Consider the following 18,842-nt stretch of genomic DNA (forward strand, 5'->3'; position numbering starts at 1 on the left):
TGAGCCAGTAAGTGCCACCATTGTGTAGTGACAGCACATCTGGTCTTCAAATGGAAGGCCTGGGTTTGGTTCGTGTGGTTGGGTGTATGTTTGTGTGCCAAGGAGCAAAGGATTAAACTGAACACCTACCTTCATGCCCATGACATCAATCCTGGAGCGGACGCTGAATTTCTGTCCCATCAGCCTGATCTTGGGCGCGCAGTACAGCAGCATGCTATTGAACTGCAAAACAGACAGCACCATCAGGATGAGCTGCAGCATCAGCAGGGTGCAGACGGATTGAGCCGTGTATTGGGAATCTCAGTAACGTAACATCAGATCGATCACGAGACATACATTTACAGACGATGCAATTTCCTGCTATGTTGTGTAACAATTCACCCCTCTCCCCCCTTGCAATTAAATGAATTGTTGCAATTCAGGGTCCCAAATCAATTAACCTTTATTTATTCCACTGCAGTCAATATAGGGACCATTAGCAGCTGCAGAGGTCCCGTGAACCCATTACATACCACATATACAACTCAAACGCATATTATTAGACATGTGAATTAACATACGAGCTGACATACTTAAGAGCTGGCTAGGTCACTCGGGGATTGGAGCAGTGAACGGGTGTAAATGAATATTAATCGTTCCCCGAATATTGAGTGCTGGGGAAACGCACACACATTCTCTGATAGTGGCACTGCTGATATCCTGGGATTTAACCCATATCACAGCCACGCACGATTATTTACGAGGTTTAGGGTTGTAGGCATCACATTAGTTTTGGTCCATTACATGCACGCTGAGCAACGATTTCACAAGTGACTTTGAAGCATCGGCTTAAGATTAAGGTTTGTTTTTTCGTTGAAAATACCTCAATATAGACGGATATGCTAAGAAAGCTTCCTAACCATTTACAATTGGAGATGTAATGACGAGTGATGCGTGATTTTTTTTCATTCAATGATGATGCTGTTACTTAGCAGGGGCACCTTACCAAGAACAGATATCTCTCTTGCTGGGCTCCGTTGCGGGCAGACAGCTTGAGAATGGGGCCCTCTTTAAGCAGCTCATTGCTGGGGTTAACGATGTCCACCTCTCCATCCAGCTTCTCGTAGATGTCCAGCAGTATCTTCACTTTTTCCTGGAACAAAACGGTCTTTGTCATGGTGGGAATTTAGCCAAAATTAAGTACAAAACCAAATTTCATGATGTTTTTTTTATCGATTCATTGGTGACCAGGCTTGGTTACCATAAAACTCGCTACACTCGAGAACCGAGTGTAATCACAAGTGGCTGAAAAATTCCGATTCGAACGCAAGATTTTCGTGATGCTGGCTCATCACTCTGACCCATAAACCCCCTGGTCACCCCACAGTGAAATTCTTAATAGACTATCAGAGCATCACTTCTGTATCAGAGCAAACCTTCTGTCAGAGAATTACTTTTATGGCTTAAGAATGTGAGCTGCACACCACCTACCATCTTGCGGATGGCAGCGTTTGAGTGATTGGCTGCAGTCGAGATGATGTCGAGGGACTCTGGGAAGACAAAGCACAAATTACAATTTGTATTTACACAATGTCTACATGCAAAAATAGCATCTATAGCTGCTATTTTTATTTTTCCAGGTAAGGCCCACTAAGCTACATAGCTCTTTTTCACAAGTGACCTGGTCACACATGATATAGCTCGATGAAGTGGCTTATCATGTGCAGATTTAGAGCAACCAAATACTCTAAAGGCACGTTTCTAAATGTGGCGGGGAAAACCGGAGGACCTAGAGAAAAATACACGCGACCACGGGGAGAACGTGCAAACTGCAAATATAAAGGTGTCAGGGTCGGGATCGAACCCACGACTTGCTGGGTACCAGGTGAGTTCATTCACCATCGCGGCGCCATCACAAGGTGCTCATAGTGTTCAGCAGGTAAACCAGCAGGTTAGTGTAGAATGGTATGCACTGGACATCACAGGTACAGCCACCGCATGAACATAGTCTGAAATTATAATCTGCAGATGTAGAATATTAAGCATGAGCTGCATCATTAGATCTGGCAATTCGCAAATCCCTCCAGAAGGCCTCTATCCCAATTACAGTCGCGTATTCCACGACCACTAAACATTACTTTTTTGAGCCTGTTCAATATTTGGGTTGGTTTCTGCATGGGAATTCCAGGTGTTGTAGGCTTGGGCTGCAAGATGGCCAGATGGTAGTACAACAATCATGCCCTCAGTGTAATTGTGCAGAGATTTGAGTGTTACTCTCTTTTATGTGTGGGTTTATATCCTAACTACTCTGGTTTGCTACCACGTGCCATATTCTATTATGCAAACATCCCCAAGCAAGACCCTCGTGAAAAAGAGTCTTGATATTTAGTGAGGCTTTTATAGGTGAATACAAGGTACATTTATTTTTAGATATGTATTTGTGCAACGTGCATTCTTTTCTTCTGTATACACCTACATTAAATTCCAATTGCCACACAATTACCATTTACCTATGTAGGGTGAAGAAGTAAATTGGGTCGGTTTTTATTGCCTCTTAAAGTAATGAATATACTTATCCACGTCGGTGGTGAGATGCATGCTGAGTGACTGAGTAAGGAGCAGCTAATTATTAAACCAGCACAATCAGAAAAATATTAGTTTTTTCAAGTGCATGGTCAATTCATGCACATGTAACCGAGAGTTAACTATACTGTTTTTTTCACGAACCCATGGCGCTCATCATGCTTAGAGCGCTTCATGAACGTGACCCTATTCCACTTGTTTACTCAGGAAAACCTCACTCAGTCTCAAGACTATTTTGCAGGAGGGTCCTACCAAGTGTGTTTTACAGTCGGGGACAATGTTGCTGCGTGTAATCCCAATTGAGTCATTTGCAGGTAATTTTTCACGTTGGAATTTCTGGACAATACCAGTTAAATAAAAACGTAACTAAAGGAAGAAACCAGAGCGCCCGGAGGAACCCCATGCAGAACAAGGGGAGAACATAGACACAGAAAGGCAACCGGGTCGGGAATCCAACCCAGGCACTGCTTGCTGTGGAGGCACAAGTGTCACCACTGTGCCGCCACTCTACCGCCCGCTGATGGGGGCTAAGTCGAGTGGGGAGAGGGGGGGGGGCTCGTACTCTGGGCATCCCCGCGGTCGGGCGAGTCGAGTGGCAGCCTGCGCAGGTAGTCCTTGAGTAGCAGCTCGTATCGTGGGATCCTCTGCACGGGCTCCAGCATGTGGTGCTGCAGACTCAGGCAGCCACTCTCTTTCTGCATCTAAACGCGCATGCAGGTGGGGTACAAAAGAAGCAGCAGCAGCAGCAGCAGCAGCACACGGCACACACAGACAAAGATCCCCCGTGCAGCCTTTAGCAGATTGTTGGGGTAAGTGTTGTTTGCGAGCACCTATGAAGGGCGGCAAGGGATACTTGGGTAGGGGTGGCCGACACCACGTGCGGAGGCATTTATCTCCCCAGTGCTGATGTTTACACACTGCACCAGGTACTTATTTAAGGCTGAGTCGATCTAGGGGAGGCCCTGGACCGGTTCAAATAATCATCAACAATGTTGGCTGTGAGCGGGATTTGAACTCGGGTCGCCGGCTTAATAGCGTAGTGCGCGAACCGCTGCGCCCCCAGCTCCCCACACAGGCATGCACGCGTGTGTACAGCGGGATGAGCACATGTAACCACATGTCGATTCCGATTTAAATCTTTCGTGACTGCAGGGATTCATCTTCTTGGTTCTTTCGGTAAAGTCAAGTAGAAGAGAAATAATAAAATAATAAAAATTAAACATAATAAAATACAATTCTCACGACGTTTCGGCCACAACGCAAGCAGCCGTCCTCAGGTGAAGAGGACGGCTGCTTGCGTTGTGGCCGAAACGTCGTGAGAATTGTATTTTATTATGTTTTATTTTTATTATTTCTCTTCTACTTGACTTTACCGAAAGAACCAAGAAGACATGTCGATTCATCGGTCATAACGCTCATAATTAGGCATTGAATTGTCTGTCAATCCAATACTCATGACTTATGTCAACAATATGTGCACTGGGTGGAGCCGTGACGCAGTTGTTAAGGCACTGCACTATGGCCTAAGATACCTGATTATAATTCCCAGCTATGGCCAACATCAGTCGTGCGCGATAACTGAACCACTCGTGGGTCCCTCCCTTCAAAAATAAATACTAAGCAGCGTGGTGAAATATGGTCAGAGAGTCCCCATGGCCGATATGACGTGAGCAGGCCTTCATTCAGCAGTGCAATGGCTAATGGCTTCAAAAGGGAAATGTCAGTATATCTGTTGAACTTCTTTCGCACCGTCCCGTAGTCAACTGTGCTAATTGGAGGTGCTAATCATATGGTAACGTTTCATTTAGGCAAATGGAGTGGAGCAAACTTGCACACATGAGAAGAACAAACTTAGAAGCAATACCAAGAAAACAGTAACAAATGAGATGAACACGAATTGATCGTTGAATATAATTGCATTCCCAAATGATGACAATTCCCAAATGATGACAATAGCTGGAGGAGGTAACATTTGTACATGTCTAAGAATAATGCATCGCAGGGAAACCTTTTTGTGATGTTGCCGACGTGTTTAGATCCTGACCAACTCTTCTTGTTTGGCCACTCGTGTTTCAATACGATTACAGCAATTTATTTTGAAGTGGATGCAGGATAATTGAAAGAGGGAGCAAAGCCCGACCGTTTCAATCTGTCCCATATCGTCAAAGTAATTTTATCGCCATCATTTATAACACACAACAATATCCCACATTCTATGAGGCTTTCGGTAAAATCACGTAGATAGGTTCAAAGAAAATAACCAAAAGCCACGACGTTTCGATCGCAAAACACAAGCGGTCGTCATCAGGCAAAGGAGTTAGCCTCTGAAGGCAACATGTTTGTAAAGGTTTTGGGATGGGCGTGGCCCAAGTTGTATCAGCGGCAACCAGGGTCATAGGCAGTGCACCACTGCCAATGCAGCAACAATGACAACGCCACACTGATACAACTTGGGCCACGCCAATTCCATTACCTTTACAAACATGTTGCCTTCAGAGGCTAACTGCTTTGCCTGATGACGACCGCTTGTGTTTTGCGATCGAAACGTCGTCGTTTTTTGTTATTTTCTTTGAACCTATCTACGTGACTTTACCGAAAGACCCAAAGAATATTAATTCCTGCAGTCACGAAAGCTTTAAGTCAAGATTTACACAATAGCCCCTTATTGATTTACACATTATTTTGGTGATGCAGCTGGATTGTCAGTGATGCACAAGCACAATCAACGACAAAAAACAACATATTTGTTCATTACACTGCCTTAAAAGGGGTATATATATAAACTGGCCTTTTGCCCGTCCAAGGACGGGTGTATTTCAGTAAATCTGAAACTTGCAAGCGAAAAGCAGACCACGACGTGATATTCATTGCATCAATTCGTGTGCAATTTGTAAGGGCGCGGTGACACAGACCTATTTCATTTAAAGGTTATAATCCCTTGTTCATCATGACGTCCTTTTTACTTTGATGTCTCAACAGCGTTACGGAGATCGCGTGACGTGAGGGTTCTGCCTTTGTAGTGAGGGTTGTGAGTTGACGCCGAGGAGGGGGGAGGAGGCGCCTCGGGCCTCCCCCCATGTGGAGTGACGTCACCCACTAATTATTATTAATGGCGGCGGTCCATTTGGAAGACGTCACCTCTTCATGATTATTAATGAGGGGGGCTGTTTGATGTGGAGTGACGTCACCTGCTCATGATTATTAATGAGGGGGGGGTGCAACATGTGGAGGACATCACCTGTTCATGATTATTAATGAGGGGGACTGGCCGACGTGGAGTGACATAACGCGCGGGACAAACAGACATTCTTGGCTCATTATAGTAGTAAATATATAATAGGCAAAGTCTCAGGCATCGGCCCTTCTTCATAGCACGTGAAGAAGGACCATTGCCCAAAAAGTCACCTAATAAAGGTATGTTTTCTTTTTTAAGGCAGTGTTATTGACGAATGCAATACTTTTTAACCATCAGTGGTTTACAAATGATCTACCGCGATTGCAACTAAACTCGGCAATGCAACACAAACAAGCAAGACTGCGTTTGGCCTTCCGAGCGTGGCTCACATTCATCGGCTACCGTCCCCAAGCGCAAACCGGCCTCCATCGAGCAGCTCGTGAGCATCGTGCGATGGGAACGTGGTGCCCGCGGTGCGCCCACCTGCACTTCGGCGATGATTTTCTTGAATTGCGGCGAGCGCTGCGACCAGGTGTCTACGAGCTCCATGGCGCGGTCGAAGCACCTGACGTACTCGCCGTACATCATGAGGAAAGGCGCCAACTTCTGCAGGATGTCTCCTATCCTGGGCGTCTCTTCCCTGCGATGCCACGTGGCCAAACAACAAATCAGACCGTGCACTTTATGGTAATGCGGCTCTGTGGGTGTTGAGCGCAGAGGCGGTGCGACTGAATTGGAATCTACAGGCTGGGCTATGGACGGAGGAGCCCCACTTTTACTCCTTGCACCAGGGCTCATGCCAACCATTCTTAGCCACTGAAATAATGTAACCACATGTCACTATTTCACCAATATAGCCAGAGCCATCATATTGTTAATAGGATGACAAGTAGGAATAGTACAATGATGAGCAATGCACCAATACATTGCAAAATCCTCCTCCACACGATATAGCCAATGAATAAAGTTACCACAATCGTGGCAACTGCACGACGATGCTGGTTGTAACTATAAGCGAAACGTCGGTAACTCAATCGCTAAACGTTGCGAGATCGCTCTCCAAAAACACACCGGAGTGCTGAAGCAGCGATACATTGCTACGTTTGACTCCGTGGCAACTTTATTAACTGGCCGTATCGGGTGCAGGAGGGTTCACAACACACATTTTACTAACGCGATTCGACTCAAATTCTTTTTTATTTATTTTGAATTTGATGCAAGTCCAGAGTCCTTTGCTCTTTACCGACTGAAACAAACTCGCCACAGACGAATCGCCGCGCGGGGTGTCCCACCGCCCAGTGCCCACCAAGAAGGGGGCAAGCCCTCGAGGGTGCGGCACGCACACTTTGCGCTCACCATGCCTCCATGCGGCTTTCAAGCTGCGGCAGCAAGAACTGCTCATGAAACAGGTGGATGGAGGAGATGTTCGAGAAGATGTGGTTGATGGTCTCGACCGGAAACGAGCCTCGGTTGGCCTCCTCCAACAGGCGAACGTAGAACGCCTATTCGGATGATCACACCCAGAGAAAACAAAAGCCACTACAAATGATTTTCCCGGGTCTTCTGCTAAGATATCCAATAAAGACAAATGGTGGAGTGTAAAGGCATCACATCTAAGGTACAAAAAAGTAGGACATACCATGGGAAAAAAACATCTCACAAGAGGTGAGAACTACCACTTAAATGCATTGTCTTATGTGGCGCATTGTTACGCCACACACGATAAGCCAGGACGCGCAAGTTGCCCGCAAAAGAGGACAATCCTTATACAACCAAGGATGGGTGGCGACCGTACTGATCTCACACATGCTGCACCTTGTCCAGAAGCTGCAGGCGTTGCACGTAGTTTCGCTCGGTGTTCAGGAGCTCAGTGGCGATGAAGAAAAGCTTCTGCTCCGAGCTCGTCTGGAATGACAGCGGCAGGAATACAAGGGAGAGAACACGGTACTAACACTGTAGAAAGAAGCACTTCCTTGTTTTGGGAGCAACACAGTGTTGGTATACGGTGCTTTTTCTGCAATATTTTGCTGTCATTTCTTGGATTTTCTGTTTGCACATAGTCACTTTAAGATGTTTTCTTGTTCATGTTTTTGTTTTTTTGTTTGTTGCGGTTGCACCCGATTCAAGAGCCGAATGGCTCACAGGGCTATACCTAATAAATGAAACTTGAAAATTGTTGGCTGGAACTAAAAAAAACTTCTTCATTAAATCAAAAATATGAAGATGGTTTCTAGAAGTCAATATGAGAATAGTCAAGAATTGGATGTAAATAGGTACACTGTGTCTGGGTTGGAGGGGTGGTACAGCGATTATCATGCTGCACTATGAGCCTGGCGAACCGAGTTAAATTGCTGGCCAGAGTGAATGTCAGTGGCGAGTGATATTTGAACTGGTCCTAAGCTTCATACTCTTAGTTCTTTCGGTAAAGTCACGGAAGCTTGTGTTGCCTCCGAAACGTCGTAATTTTTATTGTTTTATTTTTATTCATTTTAATTTCATTTTTTACCTACGTGACTTTACCGAAAGAACTAAGAGTATGAATCCTTGCAGTCACGAAAGCTTCAAATCTAGAATTAATGGTCCTAAGCTGCCCCCCTTCACCAACCTGCAATGACCAGTGTGGTGGCAGTCATGAAAGCTTCAAATCTAGAATTAATGGTCCTAAGCTGCCCCCCTTCACCAACCTGCAATGACCAGTGTGGTGACGTATGAGCATGATGAAAAGGTATGAGCTCTTATTTAACAATGGAATGAACATAGATTGTAAATTATTATTGTGTGTGTTTGTAGCCAGCAGTAAGTGCCAGTGTAGAAATAATAATGGAGTGTTTGTTTGTGTAACCGGTCACCTTTTCTGTATCTTTGGATTCGTGGTCATGTGCAGTGGCGCTGTTTCTCTCTCCCTCTGACCCAAAGCAGTCCTCTCCATCCTCCCTCTCTTCCTGATCTGAGGGTGACATCAGCTGAGAGCTCCCCAGGTTGCCAACTGCGGTTGCATCGTTGACCACCACATTTTCCTCTGGATACACAGGCCTTAGCAGAGGACTGTCCACCAGGTCCTCACCTGAACTCATAGGTGAGATAGGCCAGTCCAATGGCTCGCTGTTCAGCTCTTGATAGTTCTGGACAACTGCCGCAGACTCCTCCACAGGAGGTTCCCCGTGCTGTGTTGCTGGCTCAAAGTCATGCAAAGTCTTCGCAAAGCCCTTGGCTTGCCGTTTGTTTTCCAAGCCTCTGGCACCTGATGCCGGTAAACAGGCCCTATTGTCTTTGTGCGGCACTGAAGTGCCGCATCCTGCCACGTGGGTGCTTTCTTGGCCTAAGAGCCTACGCTGATCCTTGCGCTGGTCGAGAGAGTGAATTTCAATGACCCTGAAAGACACGGACCAAACACAAGCAAGTTTTTTTCCACAGGTGCATTGTTTCGTGCATGCGTTAAAGCACCTAAATAGCAGCCATACTTTCAGAAGCACCCAAAGTTTGGATTGATTGAAGGCAGTAAAATTGAAAGGACAATAATTTACAGCCATTTGTCAATCCACTGTTGGATGAAGAGGCCTCAATGCACCACTGAACGCTGTAGTGAGGGCCTCAGGATCAATTCAGATATCACTCACTGCTGATGATAGCCATGGTCTGGAATCAACCTTGGGTCGCATTCATACATGGTTGTTATTTCCTTCCATGGTTTACAATTCCCAAATTTTAAATTGTTGCGTTCCCCTTTAGTGGTGCTTTGTCTGCGATACAGTATTTGTGTTCACCGATTCGTGTTTGGCACACATTCTACTCACGGTACAGTAAGTGGTGGTTGGGATTAAGTTTTAAACGGTTCTTTGTTAAGTTTCATGCTTAAAAAAATAGTTGGTAATTACATTTCATGCTTATATAACATGTTGCCTAAGACCAAGGAACAGTAAGCCCCTGCTTTGGCAGAGTTGAGTGATTATGGCTGTATTTCATCCATACACAGGTGGCCTTTTGAAGGTTGTCCTATCACTCTGCACACAGTATTTATTAATTAGTTAATTCCCTTTGATTTCATCAGACGATAAACTAATAAGGCTTGTCGTCTGTATTGCAAGGGGTGACCCGGGTCAACGTATCACCACAGCTACAGTGCAGTTCGGACATACAGAGCTATCAGGTATCAACAGGAGATGTTTAGTTGCTCATCAGCAACAGACACAAACTCTCAAAACAGGCAAAAAAATTTAACCCGTTATGATTCTCTGTGCATTTGTATATGTTGCGTATGTTCTATGTTATGTTTTCATTTTACAACCTTTTGTCAATTCACTGTGGGACGATGGCTTCCGCATTTTATGCCAGTCACGGGAGGTTGTCTGACCGTACTTCACCACTCTGGTCAGTGCTGGTTGGTGAAGGTGGTGGGTGCCAGGGACTGGTTTAGATATCACTCGCCACCGGCGCTAGACATGGCCTGGAATTAAAATCAGTCACTGGTGAGGTTTCCAGCTCTGTGGCTCAAAAAATTGGGAGATACAATGGAAAGAAGAACATCTCACAATACCGGAAGAGGGGAGCGCTACGTGTAAACGCATTGCTTTGAGTGCTGCATTACGCCAATGACAATAACTGGGACTTTTAATATCCTGGGAAAACGTACACATTTCCCAGGACATCTACATTAAAGAGAGGACAATACTGGAAAAACCAGCACAGGTGGAAATTCTTAGTGGTTGGGTTCACAACATGGTGTTCCAACTACTATAATGCAGTGATTGTTCTCAGCATGCGAGGTTTTTTAAAAAACATTTTCAGTGCAGCTCCTCAGTGACTGTAACCGGGGGGAGTTGTCAGACCCATTGAGAGGCTGCCCGGGCCTAACAGAGAGAAAACTGTGCCACGCCGCACTCACTCAGAAGTAGAGTGGCGCTTGAGGTCCTCTTCTATCTTGCCCACGAGTGCCCTCACATTGACCCTCTTCGTGAGGCTTTGCTGCGATAGGCGCCCTGCATAAATCACCGACCCACGTCCCTTCACCACTGTTGTGCTCTCCGGCCCTTTTGAAGCTGCTGTTGCTGCTGCTGCTGACGCCGATGAGGATGATGATCCAAATGCAGCTGGTGGTTTACTCCTTAATCCTTTAGTGCCCTCAGGAGCTAGCCTATGAATGCTGTCCACTGTGCAGGCATCACCAGCATTGGCGCTGCCCATTTTGTTGAGACTTCGAGCTAAACCCGCTGTGCTGCAACTGCGGTCATCCAAGCTTTTCGATGTCACTAAGCATTTGCCGGACTTCAGGCCAGAGTTGCAGCCAACCAAGCTAGGAGGCTCTGCATGAAGCATATCCACGTGCTTGTTGTCGGCATATTTCAATTTCACAGACCTCGGTTGTGTTTGCTGTGGTCCGGCGATATTTGGGATAGCGCCGTTGGATTTGCTTTGCCCAGTAAGTGCCGTGACACCGGCCATTGGAGATTCCGATCTCGGCGAATGAGCTTGTCGATTCCATTTGTGTCCCTTGTCCACGGCGCTCGTGGCCAAACTTTCCCTGTGGCCCTTAGTCACAGCCGATGTGTTCACACTTGATCCTCGCCCCGGCGGTGCTCCATAGCCGTTTAAAGCGCGACTGCCCACCGGAGTGACACCTCCTATCGTCACGAAGTCGCGCCCCGTGTGAGCTGTCCTGTCGTCGGGATGCTTCCACGTGGAGGTGTCATTGGCAGTAGCTGACGGAGCGGTCGTGGCATAGCTGGACCTGAGCGGGCGAGCAGACGACGTTGGCCCTTTGTGTGTGAGAGGAGCCTCGGAGCTAAGCCGCATGTCTCCAGGGGTGATGGTCTCAAGACTGTCATCGATTTTCTTGTCAGAACTAAGTCCGGGGGACAACTGCGAGATTTTTGCAGGGGTGCTGTGCTCTCTTGTGAACGCCGGTGAGTGGGTGTCCACTGCAGTGAAGCTTTTGCCGGACCTGGCCTCCAGCCGAACGGGGCTGTGCTGCTGGTGATGGTCTGGGGATGGAAGGAACAGCAGAACAGACAGGCAAGGCAGTAGGTAAAACACATATAACAACAACAGAGACAACAGACTTTTGGGGCAAGTGCTGTTAGTGAACATCTATTACGGCTAGCACAGCGTATGAGGTGGTGGATTTGGCCAGTTGCAGTTGTTTCACCCTTGCTGATGGTTGCACAGTGTATCAGGTCGCTATTTAAGACTGAATCGACCTCAGGGAGGCCCAGGAAAATTTCAGAAAGTGCCAGTGATGTGAGCCATGGCCAGAAATTGAACTCAGGTGGCTGGGCTCATACAGCAATGCGGGAAAAACTACCGATCCCTCTATCATACGCCCAAACGCAACGCAGACATTAATAAAATGGAAACACACGTGTGTGCATGTGTGTACACACATGAAAATACAGAATAGCATGGGCAGAAGTTAAACACAACTTGGAAACACACACACAAGTGTACTTAAACTCACACGTAACCTCCATGTGCTACTCAGCAGTTTTATTGCAATGCTGAAAGATCTGTACTCACCCATGTGCGAACGATTCATGTTAGTTTACAAATTACACATTGTAGTTGGACAAGACTTTTGTCAATCAACTGCTAACTGACAGTCTCCATAAGCAATGCAGGTCAAAAGGGGTTATTTAACCGTACTTCACCACGCTGGTCAGTGTGGGTTGATATACCGTAGATGGCATGGTTACCACCTGTCTTGGTGGTGGAAGGTCAGGTGGCCAGAATAATATCTCACAATGCCAGAAAAGGTGAGGACTATGTTTGAATGCATTATCTTTTGTGGTGTATTATAGCAAAATTGACAAAAACTGGAACTTTATATCCCAGCAAGACCAACACATTTCCCAGGACAACTACGAAAAAACACAGGATGATCCTGGGAAGACCAGAACAGATGGTAAATGTGGCATGAGAGAGCAAGGACATGGTGATACATGCAAATTATCGTTACCAGGGGCAGCACAGTCAGAGATGTAAACATAGCACTGTAAGGGCTTAACAATAAATGTGATAAGTGATAACTTAAGTGATAACGCTAACTCAAAAAACATAGCGACCAGGTGATTTCATGAGTATTCTTGTAAATAAAAAAGCATAGACATGGGAAAATATGAAACCAATCAAGATTTTACTTTAAAATTACTCATTTAACGTCTTCTCATCACCATAAACCATCATTGTTATCAACATTGCCTATCTACTGCTGGATGAACGCCTCCCCATGCCAATGCCGTTCCCCCCCAATTCACCTCGCTCATAAATATGAACTGGTCTCTTCCCGTGGTGCTCATACTCTTGGGTGCCGGCGTTCCCTCTTTTGGCTGACATTCCGTCGTCAGTCTCCAATTAGCACGGTTGACTACGTACGGTGCAAAAGAAGTTCAACATACATGCATACAGTCTAGACCATCTGCTATCTTCCCTTATCGCAATAGGTCCTGCCCAAGCACAGTTACTTATCTGCACATCCTACACAATGTCTAAAATGTTCATGTGTTTCTTGACACGCGTGTATTTTTGTCCGTCTCCCTCTCTGTAGCTATGTAATGCACTGTAACGCCACGTGTTGTCTCCGTGGGTGCCAATCTGGTGAAATAAATGTGGTCATAATTGAGTATTCCTATTTAATTAACAACGCTGAATGTCTTTTCTTACAGCCCTTTGTCAACCCATTGCTGGGTGTACTCAAAATCACAAGTGATGTGGCACTGCGAAACAATCGTGAAAACAAGTGCACAAAATAAACGTGGATTTCTGAACAATGCAGTTTGCTTCCTGGTGCACACTGTGTGCAGGAAGTAAGTGTGTTGGCTGTGCTCATTTTCTTGCGGGCCAACAGTTTGGGTTATAAAGATAAGCTACATTCCAACGATCTCACCTATTTTATTTTTACATAACCAACTTGATCTGTTCATAACAACTTCCAGTTTCCAGCTATTTAATCAAAACATTTATATGTATCATTTGCTAAGAGATTCCAAACCGAAACTTGCCAGTAAGTATGACAAACGAGCTAATCTGTTTTGGGCCTCCAAGTGACGGGATGATTTCCCTCCACTCGATAGAACACGGCAAGCTGGAAAAACCCGTTTATTGAACGCACACACGAACATTGGATTGCCCAAACCACATTTGAAAGTTTAAATAAAAAACACTGCATTGCAAGTGGTTACATTTACGCACCATCTCTGTGACATTGTGTGGGAGCCGAGTGTCCTATGACGCTACTCCAATAAATCTAAGGGGTTATCTTGGACAGAAGCTTTACCTTCAGATTACTGCAGTCACGAAAGCTTCAAATCTAAAAGATCTGTGAAATTAGCGAAACAAGAATTTCCCTTATTTAGAAATTGTTCTGCGAACTGCTGCACTATCACCGATCTACTCAGTGGCAGAGTACTGTGATCCAAGCCTGGTCCGCGAACGCATACACACAACTGCTAGATGTGCAATGAAATCAGACAATGCGCATCAAAACTCTGAAACTGACCACCGATTCCCTGTCTCCGTATTACCGATGAACATTCTGCCACCAAATGTTCGCAGAGACATCGCACAAACTGCAAGGGAGTTTACACGTTTTATTCCCAACAACAACAACCAGGACCTCACCAATTGCACCTTGCTGACAACTCCAGTCCCAAATGTAGCTGATATGTGATGCACGCCGATAGTTTTCATTCATCAGAGGCCTCCTGAGCTGGTTGGGAACCAAATTTTTTGCTTGGTTTCCCTATCCCTAGCACGATCACTGCCTAGTCATATGTTTTTACCCTCCCTTGGCTTGCACCAAACCACCGGTGTTTTTTACAGTATTCAATTGTCACCATAAAAACATGTTGCCTGAATTATTGTATTGCTTGGGTCTCCCTCGTCTCTTGAAGTTGTTCCAAGAAGGTATTTTTTCCATGCTTTGAATAGCATGTGATAAGTGATCACGCTAACCTAAAGCACAGCTACTCTTCACAAGTAGACAAAATAACAAAACATTGAACCACACATTGAGCATCAAACTCAGCATATTGTGAAAAGGTCTATGAAATAATAATTTTGGTGCTTCATGATACGTTTCTTTGTGGTGAGATCATATACAAAGATTAGATCATGTAGGTATCATGCAATAATATACGATTTAACCCAAAATAAACTAATTATTAATCATATTGGTTGCGAAAGCCTACCTATGGCATTTTGGTGTCGGACTGCTGCAAAATCCACCCTTGACACCACTTATTCGGTCACCATCGCTAAATGTATCATGGAAAATTTCCTGGGCCCCCCTTAACCCCGAAACCACCATACCCCCACTCAACGTGCCCCCCCCCCACCTCCGCTCCTTCCCTCCCCTGGAACTACATTTTTCGGAGCTCAGCCATGGATAAAGCCCTCAATGCACTCTCACCCTGGATTAATCCTAAATTTCTGTCCCTAAACATTGCATAAATTGAAGTCTTTGCTATCAACAAAAAGTCCACTTCAGTAAAGACTCAACTTTGATCGTGCACCTCCTAAACTCGGGAGATTACACAGGCTGAGAATGTGTAGAACCTTGGATTGTCAAATGCTGCCAAGCTCTCGTTCAATACCCACATCTCTCACCTATGCATGACCTTCTTCCCCCATCGACAATACACCTTCTGCATCTAGCACTTCCTTGCCCCAGCTGCTGCTGATACGCTCATCCTATTTATACTTGACAACTGCAACTCTCACCTCTATGGTCTACCCACATCACTCAGCTCCAAACTTCAGATGGTCCAAAATACTTGGGCTAGACTACTCATAAATGAGACCATAGCAAAACTCACTCACAATTTAACTGCCCTCACCATCTTAAGGATCCTCCATGGGCTTGCCTTTACAAGCATCGGGCATGCTCAGATGTGCTTCTGTGGCCGTCTGGAACGCTCTTCCTTCCGATTTTAGGAAACCACTGGAGATATGCACTTTAAAACTAGACTGAAACCTAATTTTGATTTAAAGCTTTCGTGACTGCAGGGATTCATATTCTTGGTTCTTTCGGTAAAGTCACGTAGAAGGGAAATAATAAAATAAGAAAAATGTAAAACAAGAAAAAAATATTTTCTTGCTGTTGATTTCACACCTGATGATGATTGCTTGTGTTGCAGTCGAAACGTCGTGAGAATTTGTATTGTTTTATATTTATATTATTTTATTATTTCCCTTCTACGTGACTTTACCGAAAGAACCAAGAATATGAAACTTAATTTCTTTAGAACTGCTGCTTGTGTTTAGTTTGTTGTCATTCTCCCGCACCTCATATTAGCACGGTTGGCTACATATTGCTCTACATCCCTTCAGTTGCTATCCACAAAAGCAAGCAATGCTTTCTTTTGAAACGTCCAATCGACCTTCACTCTATGGGAGGTCACTCTTCCTCCTCAATTCCCTCGTAGTTTGGAACTCCCTCTTCCGAGCCATCCGCGATCTCGACTCCCCTACCCCTGTTCAAGTCCAGGCGACATACACTCGCTCTGCTCCCATTATAACTGTCTCTTGTCGTAAAGAGTAAATACATTTCGCATTATATATGTACACATACTCTCAACTAACATGTCCCCGTGATGCGCATCCCACTGATGAAGTTGTATTTACGTTCTCAATCAATATAAAATGTTACGTGCCAATATCACCCTAAATTATATATCAATGCTCACAGAATGTATAGTATCGTATATTGCTGCTTGACTAAATCATGTGGTATCACACATCCCAGACACATGTCACTGCACATCCAATAACTCCTAACCCACATGCTCAAGTTGACATCGTCATGTCCCACACGCATATCAGCACAAGTCCCCGTGTGCCATTATTTAAGTTGACTTCTCTCGGGCACAGCAAAACATAAAGCATTTCTTTATAAGCCAAACGTCACAACACAGTTGTAAGAATTGAAAGTGCAGTACAGCACAGTATTACTGTATTTGGGAAACCACCGAAAACCACATTCTTTCATATTTGTTATCGTTTTAAAATACACTTATGTGTTAAATTATGCCTCCTTTCCCCCCCCTCCCACACCCGTGCCAAACACATGCAAATAGTTAAAGTTTGAAACACATAACAGCCTTGTGTTTACACCACAGCAAGCTATGGGACCTGTTTTGGGCACTGGAGAATTTAATAATACCGTAATGCCAAGTATTTAACTAGGAAAACCTCACTAGGGCCCAGCATTGGCATTAGCACGGTTGGCTACGTACGGTGCGAAAGAAGTTCAACATACATACGTGCACGCGTTGGCCAATACCTTTAATGAGTGGCATGTGGGAAGAAACTGAAGAAGCGAAATAAAAATACAATAAAATAAATAATAATAGAACTAAAATAATAAATCACGACGTTTCGGAGGCAACACAAGCTTCCTTCGTCAGGTGTAAAAAGGCACATCAAAATGTCTGTAGTGAGAGGTATTTGTGACGGGACATTATTATATAGGGTAAGAGGAGGGGGGAGGGAGCCAAGGAGGACGGGTGCAGGGTGGGAAGGTATTGGGGTGTGGGTGAAGCCAGGTGGGTGAAGGTGATCCTAGACGGGTGCAACGGATGGTGGAGGGAGGACGAGGTGTAGGATGGGGGTGGGTTGGGGTGTGGGTGGAGCCAGGAGGTAAAGGTGATCCTAGAGTTGAGGGGGGGAGGGGCTTGTCTGAATGTGGCAGCCAGGATGATGGTCCTCGGGAACGGGGCTAAAAGAGAACAACCTTCAAATCTAGAATTAAGCGAAAGAAACCCACCACACGTATACGATCTGGTGACACTCAACGCTATCATCTCCTGCAACACCTGGCAAGTCATGGTGGTAGCCGATCCAAGTGCTTTCCAGGATTAACCCCGCCTGGCTCCAAATCTGACGAGATCGAGCATATGCAAGATCATTTGGCTGTAGGCGATTTGTGGAAGGCATTCCCCAATAGATACTGCATAACCTCATTGGCTAAGTCGGTGAAATGAATACGTGCGCATGAAATGTCCCGCTTGGCTCCACACTCTAATTCCTGTCACTACTCTTCTTGGTTCTTTCGGTAAAGACTTTACCGAAAGAACCAAGAAGATGAATCCCTGCAGTCACGAAAGCTTTAAATCGAAATTCCTGTCACTACTGTTTAATCTATCACGGAAGTATATCACTGGTTATGGCCACGTCAGGATTAGTTGGTACAGCTACGATCTATCCACTGCTGAATGAAAGCCTCATTAAACCACCACCACCACCACCGCTCAGTCTTGCATGTAACAATCCATCTAGCACCTGAACACCAGCTGATTTCATCCCTCAATCTCGGTCGTGGACATACTCGCAAGAGTCAATTATTTACATTGGTCTGTATTTCAGAATGTGCTATTATGGAAATATGTATTCAAAATAACGATAAATGTGACATATCGTATTTACATAATTTCCGTAATAAAATAATGTTATTGACTTTGTAAAAAAAAACATTAATTGCTGCAGTAATTGTCATTATTGCTGTTTGGAAATGTACGAGCTGTTATTGTTGAAATAGTGTGTGTTCAGAGTACGGTAATTATCACTATTACCCTTACAGTATCACAAAAGCAACAACATTCTGTAAAGTTAACATTTAGCCCTGCTTGTAATGCGCAAACGTTAGCCGTGCACTTGCTGACTCGATCATGTGATCCTGTAAAGGGCACAACACAACACTGGAGCTGGGGTCAGCACGCTGACTATTGTTTGTAAAACAAAACGCTTATCTCACCAACGGGGGTGACTTCGAACAAAAATGTTTGTTCTCATTTCAGGCTGAATCTAATCTACAAAAACTCAACACGTTCATCAAGAGGTACTGTCCTAAAGAGGAAAAAAATATTTATGCGCAAAACATCACCTATTATAGAATTGTATTTTATTTTGGGCAGTGGTCCTAAAAGCCATCCATAATATATTGGTTTTCCTCTGGAAGGTACTGTTTACTGATTCATTTGTTGAGTTTTTGGCGTGTGTGATTATACACCACTGCCAATGCATGATCACATTGTTGTGTCGACTCTAATCTAGACCTCACTGAGCCTCTTATTATTCTTTTATTAGAGTGCTATCGTTTCCATGGATATCGCCTAGA

At 44.9% G+C, this 18,842-nt stretch overlaps 1 protein-coding gene across 4 annotated transcripts in view; it reads right to left on the minus strand.

Annotated features, from left to right (window-relative positions):
• LOC144933133 (uncharacterized) overlaps nt 1-18,842 on the minus strand; it is a 47,708-nt gene that overhangs the window by 10,445 nt on the left and 18,421 nt on the right. For 3 of the 4 annotated variants that reach the window (XM_078857716.1, XM_078857715.1, XM_078857713.1), the window contains exons 2-10: nt 10,620-11,715; nt 8,587-9,109; nt 7,553-7,642; nt 7,094-7,239; nt 6,221-6,377; nt 3,125-3,263; nt 1,471-1,529; nt 986-1,132; nt 130-222 (exon numbers count right to left, since the gene is read on the minus strand). In XM_078857716.1, the coding sequence (XP_078713842.1) occupies nt 130-222; nt 986-1,132; nt 1,471-1,529; nt 3,125-3,263; nt 6,221-6,377; nt 7,094-7,239; nt 7,553-7,642; nt 8,587-9,109; nt 10,620-11,715 (2,450 nt within the window). The remainder of the gene's footprint in view (nt 1-129; nt 223-985; nt 1,133-1,470; nt 1,530-3,124; nt 3,264-6,220; nt 6,378-7,093; nt 7,240-7,552; nt 7,643-8,586; nt 9,110-10,619; nt 11,716-18,842) is intronic. The other variant, XM_078857714.1, reaches the window with a different exon arrangement.

The sequence above is a fragment of the Lampetra fluviatilis genome, chromosome 6 (genome assembly GCF_964198595.1).
Source record: "Lampetra fluviatilis chromosome 6, kcLamFluv1.1, whole genome shotgun sequence".
NCBI classification, from domain to species: domain Eukaryota; kingdom Metazoa; phylum Chordata; class Hyperoartia; order Petromyzontiformes; family Petromyzontidae; genus Lampetra; species Lampetra fluviatilis.